This window comes from Saccopteryx bilineata, chromosome 2, assembly GCF_036850765.1.
Source record: "Saccopteryx bilineata isolate mSacBil1 chromosome 2, mSacBil1_pri_phased_curated, whole genome shotgun sequence".
Taxonomy (NCBI): Eukaryota; Metazoa; Chordata; class Mammalia; order Chiroptera; family Emballonuridae; genus Saccopteryx; species Saccopteryx bilineata.
The window spans coordinates 134,235,850-134,241,854 of NC_089491.1; the positions used below are offsets into that span (position 1 = coordinate 134,235,850).

Genomic DNA, 6,005 nt, shown 5'->3' on the forward strand with positions numbered 1-6,005 from the left:
GCAGGGCTTGTGGGACAAAGGGCATGTGTCTTTGGTCTCTGCCTCACTGACCCTTCTTCCAAATTAGCCATTCGTATCAAGAAACCTATCAAGACCAAGTTCCGGCTGCCCGTCTTCAATTGGACAGCACTGAAACCCAACCAGATCAGTGGCACTGTCTTCAGCGAACTTGATGATGAGAAGATCTTGGAGGTAGCAGGGTCTAGGACCCTGAGGAGGAAGTGGGAGGTCTGGGGACCAGGTTGCCCTTTTAGCCAGATCTCTTGGCCTTGGAAAAGCACCCAGACTCAGCCCTCCATCGTCCAGAGCTGAGCTGATGCTGCTGGGAATGGGAATGGTGCCGGGGCTCCTATGGAGTAAGAGGCCATAGCATTTTCCTTCTCGTCAACTCCTGCTAGGACCTGGACCTGGACAAGTTTGAAGAACTGTTCAAGACGAAAGCCCAGGGCCCTGCCCTTGACCTCATCTGCTCTAAGAATAAGACAGCACAGAAGGCTGCCAGTAAGGTGACCCTATTGGAAGTCAATCGTGCCAAGAACCTGGCCATCACCCTACGCAAGGCTGGCCGCTCAGCTGAGGAGATCTGCAGGGCCATCCACACGTGAGGCCCCCACTGACCTGGCCCTGGTCCCAAGCCAGTTGGAAACCCAGTTCTCCTTCCTTGGAGTTCAGGGCATTGGCAGAACTGCCTCACATCCCTCAGTCATCCATTGGCTTGGCCAGAACTTACTGCGTCCATGCCATGTGCCAGGCATTGTGTGAGGTGCTAGGGATTCAGCCCAAATTTTCACTCGAGCTCTCAGTCTATTGGGAACAGTCTAGTAAAGCTGGGTGATAACCACTAAGATGATGGAGGTACAGGCAGCTTTGGGAGAACAGGGAGGGCCAGGTAGCTGAGCTGGGTAATCAGGGAAGACTTCCCAGAAGAGGTGATATCTTATCTGCAAGCCAAAGGAAGTATATGAAATCCATTTCAGTTCTTGGAGGGAGAAGCATGATGCCCTGGGTACTGGAAATTGGCTATGGCCTTAGTATAAGGAGGGGAGTAGGAGAGACAGGGTAGAGAGGTGGGCAGAAGTCTAAGCCATGCTTAGGTGTTAAGACTTCTCCCTAGGAGCAGAGGGAGGATATTGAAAGGGTTTCTAAGCAGGGTGTGGAATGTTTCCCTAGGATGGTCCCTAGGCTGCCTAGGATGCCACACCTCACCCTCAGTCCTGGTGGCTGGAGAATAAAGGGATGGACAATGTGGGCAAACGCGAGACCTGAGGTAGCTCCTCCCTTCCACACAGGTATGACCTGCAGACCCTGCCCGTGGACTTTGTGGAGTGCCTCATGCGCTTCCTGCCCACGGAGGCCGAGGTTAAGCTGCTGCGGCAGTATGAGCGGGAGCGGCAGCCCCTGGAGGAGCTGGCGGCTGAGGACCGCTTCATGCTGCTCTTCAGCAAGGTGGAACGGCTGACCCAGCGCATGGCTGGCATGGCCTTCCTGGGCAACTTCCAGGACAACCTGCAGATGCTCACGCCGGTAGGCCCCTTACCCAAGTCAGTCATCCTCAGCTCCCTCTCCACCGTCCACCTGTCAGTCACTCCCTTGGCCCTGCTGGTCCTCCCAGCCCCTTGCTGGCTTTGCCCCATCCCGGCCGGGGGTTATTCAGCTCTTCATCTTGCCTTCCAGCAACTCAATGCCATCATTGCAGCCTCCGCCTCTGTCAAGTCCTCACAGAAACTGAAGCAGATGTTGGAGGTGGGAGAAGTTGTGGATAGGGGTGTTGGTGGAGCCCAGGTCCAAGAGGAAGGAGCCCTCAGGGTTTGGCCTGACCTCCTCCCATGCATCTTTTGGACAGATCATACTTGCACTGGGGAACTACATGAACAGCAGCAAGCGGGGAGCTGTGTATGGCTTCAAGCTCCAGAGCCTGGATCTGGTAAGATGGTGGGGTACATGGGGCCAGGAAGCCTGAGGGATGGCGGCTGTGGATCCCAGGGTATTCATTCCTTTTGCATTGTCCCCTGCCCCCATCTCCCAGCTGCTGGACACTAAGTCCACTGACAGGAAAATGACACTGCTGCATTTCATTGCCTTGACGGTGAAAGAGAAATACCCAGACCTGGCCAACTTCTGGCATGAACTGCACTTTGTGGAAAAGGCTGCGGCAGGTGAGGGGGGCCTGGCTCACGACACTCCCTCCCAGGACGCTGTGAGAAGAGGGCACTCTGGGTCCCTCTGTTTCTGGCTTTTGTTGTCTTCTTTCTGGCCACTTCAGAGCTTTCTACTGGGGCTATGGGCGGGGGCTACCCCACAGGGAGCTTTCCTGCATGCACCAGCCCAGCCAGCCCTTCTCCCCTGGCGCAGTGGGAACGGGCAGAGGAAGGCAGCAGTGGCTCTTCCCTCCCAACTCCCTCAGGCTGGCCCGAGACTGCGTTTCTCTGTGATGTATGGGAACCACTTAGAACAACCATAAAGCCCCTCAGACATAAGGTAGCTGTTTGTTCTGCCCACTCATAGAAACGGGGCAGGCCTGAGGCAGCTCCATTTTGGAGACAGCAGTCTGGCTTGTCGTCCTTTGCCACTTTGCTCTTTGGGGTTGTGAGTTCCCAGCCTCCATTTATTTTCCTCGTCCCTGTGAGAGCTAGGCTGTCTTGGTACGGCCCTTTCTGTGTCCACCCAGGTGGCTCGGGAAGCCAGAGCGTGAAACCCTGAGTGAGCCCACGCTGAGGGGGAGGACCAGAGTTTGCTGTAGCCCTGGGCTGGGAAGTGGGCATGTCAGGCCCCGGGCAGGCCTCAGCCTGGGCTCTGGTGACCACAGTGTCCCTGGAGAACGTGCTGCTAGACGTGAAGGAGCTGGGCCGAGGCATGGAGCTGATTCGACGAGAGTGCAGTATACATGACAACAGCGTCCTTCGGAACTTCCTCAGCACTAATGAAGGCAAACTGGACAAGCTTCAGCGCGACGCCAAGACAGCCGAGGTGAGCAGAGTGGAGGCTGGAGGGAACAGCCAGGATTAAGGCACTGAGCCTCTTAGGAGGGCTTAGTTTCAGTTCTTGGATCAAAGAACTTTTATCCAGTGCTGGCTGGCTTACTGTGGGGGAAACTGGGCATTGGGGGTGGCAGGCAGCTGTCTCTGGTGACGTGCATTCGGGAGCCAGGGTCTTTTCCAGCCCATGGGGCTGGATGCGCTTTCTGTGGGCCTCCTGTCCCTGGTGGAGAGCCAGGCTGACCCCTTCTGCCCACCCTTCCCCAGGAGGCCTACAACGCCGTTGTGCGCTACTTTGGTGAGAGTCCCAAGACCACACCTCCTTCTGTATTCTTCCCAGTATTTGTCCGATTCATTCGTTCTTACAAGGTGAGCAGGAGAGGGGCTTTTATAGAAACAAGGCTGAGAGAAAACTGGTTGGGGGAGACAGGGTTGGGTTTCAAGTCTGAGCCTTTTCCGTCTCCTCTGAGTCCTGGGAGGGAGCAACGGAAGCTGGCCACAGGCCTTAGCTGTGAACCTGGTGGGCAGGGTGGGGGCCCAGACCCTTCCTGTCATTGTTTGGGGCAGGAAGTACCCCTCCAGAGGGTGGCCACCTGGGGTTGCTGGTCCCACTGCCACCCACTTTCCACTCTCTGTGTCAGCCCCTCCCCTCACAGCCTGTGTGAGCCTCACACCCTCCTCCCCCACCATGGTTCTTAGGAAGCAGAACAAGAGAATGAAGCCCGTAAAAAGCAGGAGGAGGTAATGCGGGAGAAGCAGCTGGCTCAGGAAGCCAAGAAACTGGATGCCAAGGTGGGTGGGACCAAGAGCAGGGGCCTGGAGAAAAGTGGGCAAAGGATTTAGGAGGGGGTGGAGCAAATGGAGAGGAGATGGAAAACAAGCCCACAGACCACCCAGAGGGCCTGAGGGATGGAGATGTCCAAAGGGATGGAGAGAGGGGCTTTGGGAGGGGATTCCCAGGCAAGGACGGAGGCTGGGCTGCCATGCACCATCAAGGACTTCCTCAGACTGCACCTTGGGGCAGGAACCATCCCAATGGTAAGTTAGTGAGACTCCCTTCCCTTCTAATGCTCGGCCCTAGACTCCATCCCAGCGGAACAAGTGGCAACAGCAGGAGCTAATTGCAGAGTTGAGGAGGCGCCAGGCCAAGGAGCACCGGCCTGTGTACGAGGGGAAAGATGGTACCATTGAGGACATCATCACAGGTGGGGCCCTTTTCCTCCCTGGGGCCTGGGCACTGGGCCCCAGCTTCCCAAGCCCAATCATAGCCCCGGGGCTTTCCTCCCACTCCACCCCCCACGGGGCCTGACCAAAGTGTCTCTCTCCTGGGCCACAGTGCTGAAGAGTGTCCCTTTCACGGCCCGTACTGCCAAGCGGGGCTCACGCTTCTTCTGCGATGCAGCCCACCATGATGAGTCAAACTGTTAACCCCCAAGACTGGGGCCCTTGACAGGTACTGGGCACCATAGCTGCCCTTCTGCATGTCCACCTCCCAAGACTCCCGTTGGGGTCCACAGGCACCTCCTCCTCTGCATGACTTGGCACCATCCTCTGGCTGCCTCGTGGTGACGGGGACACACATTTCCCTCCCTGCATGCCCTATGCTCTGGGAAGCATGGCTTATGCCCTGCATGTGCTCTCAGGGAAGTGGTCTCTCCCATTAATGCTGTCCCAGCTTCTACTAAGACCCAAGGGTATGGGACAGGCCAATGCCTTTGATGGCTGAGCCTTAGGCCCTATTACTAGGCTTGGGTGTCCTTTGTCCTTATTCCCCTCTTCTTAAAGATCTCTGGCAGTAGCTTCTGCCCAGGGGCATGAGATGTCCCTTGACCCATTTCACGATAGTCTCTTCCAGTTTCTGGCTCTTGCCGAGTCTGTCTTGCTTCTACTACTGTACAGTGGCCTCCGGTCACCCCCACCTGGTCCTCTGAAAATGCAGAGCCCCAGCCATCTCCCTGACCATCCCCTCCAGTGTCTTTAAGCTTCTCCCTCATCTAACCCATGGCTGGCCCTGTCTGTGGGCTGCTCCTGTAGGATCTGTTCCTACAGAGGGTGGGCCCAGCTTGGCTGCCCTGCGTGTTCACAGGCCTCTGTCTCTCTCACAGGCCTCCACCATCAGCCCATTGTCGTTCGCCACCAAGCCAGGAGTGTGGCCCCACCCAGCAGCCCCCCTCGGGCTCCAGGCCCCCACTGAGACCTCTAGAAGCAAGAAGCACTTCAACTCTCAGAGTCCTACAAGTCTAACCAGTGGGCCTAGAGCCTTGGAGTCAGCCAGGGGCCCAGTGGATGGCTACACTGCTCCCAGCCATGTCCACCCAGCCCTCATAGCTGCACCCTGCCTGCCACCACTGTGGGCACTAGGTCTTTTAGGGCCAGCATGGCCCTGGTGCCTCCAGTCCTGCACTTTGCCCCAGGGTCTTCAATTTCATTTCCTGAAGGGTCACCAATGGTCAGCTCAGGACTGGAAAAAACTTTCCAGCTTTAACCTACACTGGGGCACCTAGGACACTGTCATTAGAGGCAGAGGTTACAAGAGGAGAAAGCAGCTGTCCTTTTTCACAGCCCCATGGTCAGCTGTGGTCTAGAGGTGTCCAGGCTTGGGGAAGGGAGCCCTGGGACCCTGCCAATCTCACCTTCTTTTACCAGAAGCAAGACCCTTCTAAGCCTGGGCCCTGCTCAGCTGTGCCCTAGTGATAAGGGTAGAGGAGAGATGCCACACTGAACTGCCCTTGGCCCTGACCCTTTCCTTGGCAGGCTCTGTCCTTGCTAAAGTGGGCAGAGGGATTTCTCTACCCCAGCCCCGAGACAGCTAGAGAAAGGGTGTGCCAACAAAATCTTCACCTCCTTTCTTCAGCTAGGTATTTTTGAGGGGCAAGGGCATGGTGATCTTAACTGGCTATATTTCTCAGTCCCCTGCTGGTTTCTTAGCCCCTGGAAGGGAGTATAGCAGCCCACTTTTTGTACATGTACCACCTCCCTTCTCTCTTGTATATAAACCCTTTTGCCCTTTCTCAACAAAGGCTTGAAGCA

At 56.5% G+C, this 6,005-nt stretch overlaps 1 protein-coding gene across 7 annotated transcripts in view; it reads left to right on the plus strand.

The window, feature by feature from the left end:
* Window positions 1-5,347, plus strand: part of FMNL3 (formin like 3) — a 62,227-nt gene extending 56,880 nt beyond the window's left edge. For 5 of the 7 annotated variants that reach the window (XM_066257902.1, XM_066257904.1, XM_066257907.1 and 2 more), the window contains 12 exons: window positions 68-192; window positions 399-601; window positions 1,290-1,524; window positions 1,675-1,743; window positions 1,844-1,924; window positions 2,027-2,156; window positions 2,807-2,967; window positions 3,243-3,344; window positions 3,675-3,767; window positions 4,057-4,180; window positions 4,312-4,428; window positions 5,081-5,347. In XM_066257902.1, coding sequence (XP_066113999.1) covers window positions 68-192; window positions 399-601; window positions 1,290-1,524; window positions 1,675-1,743; window positions 1,844-1,924; window positions 2,027-2,156; window positions 2,807-2,967; window positions 3,243-3,344; window positions 3,675-3,767; window positions 4,057-4,180; window positions 4,312-4,403 — 1,415 coding nt within the window. In that variant the 3' untranslated portion in view covers window positions 4,404-4,428; window positions 5,081-5,347. The remainder of the gene's footprint in view (window positions 1-67; window positions 193-398; window positions 602-1,289; window positions 1,525-1,674; window positions 1,744-1,843; window positions 1,925-2,026; window positions 2,157-2,806; window positions 2,968-3,242; window positions 3,345-3,674; window positions 3,768-4,056; window positions 4,181-4,311; window positions 4,429-5,080) is intronic. The other 2 variants (XM_066257903.1, XM_066257908.1) reach the window with 1 other exon arrangement.
* The last annotated feature ends 658 nt before the right edge of the window (window positions 5,348-6,005 follow it).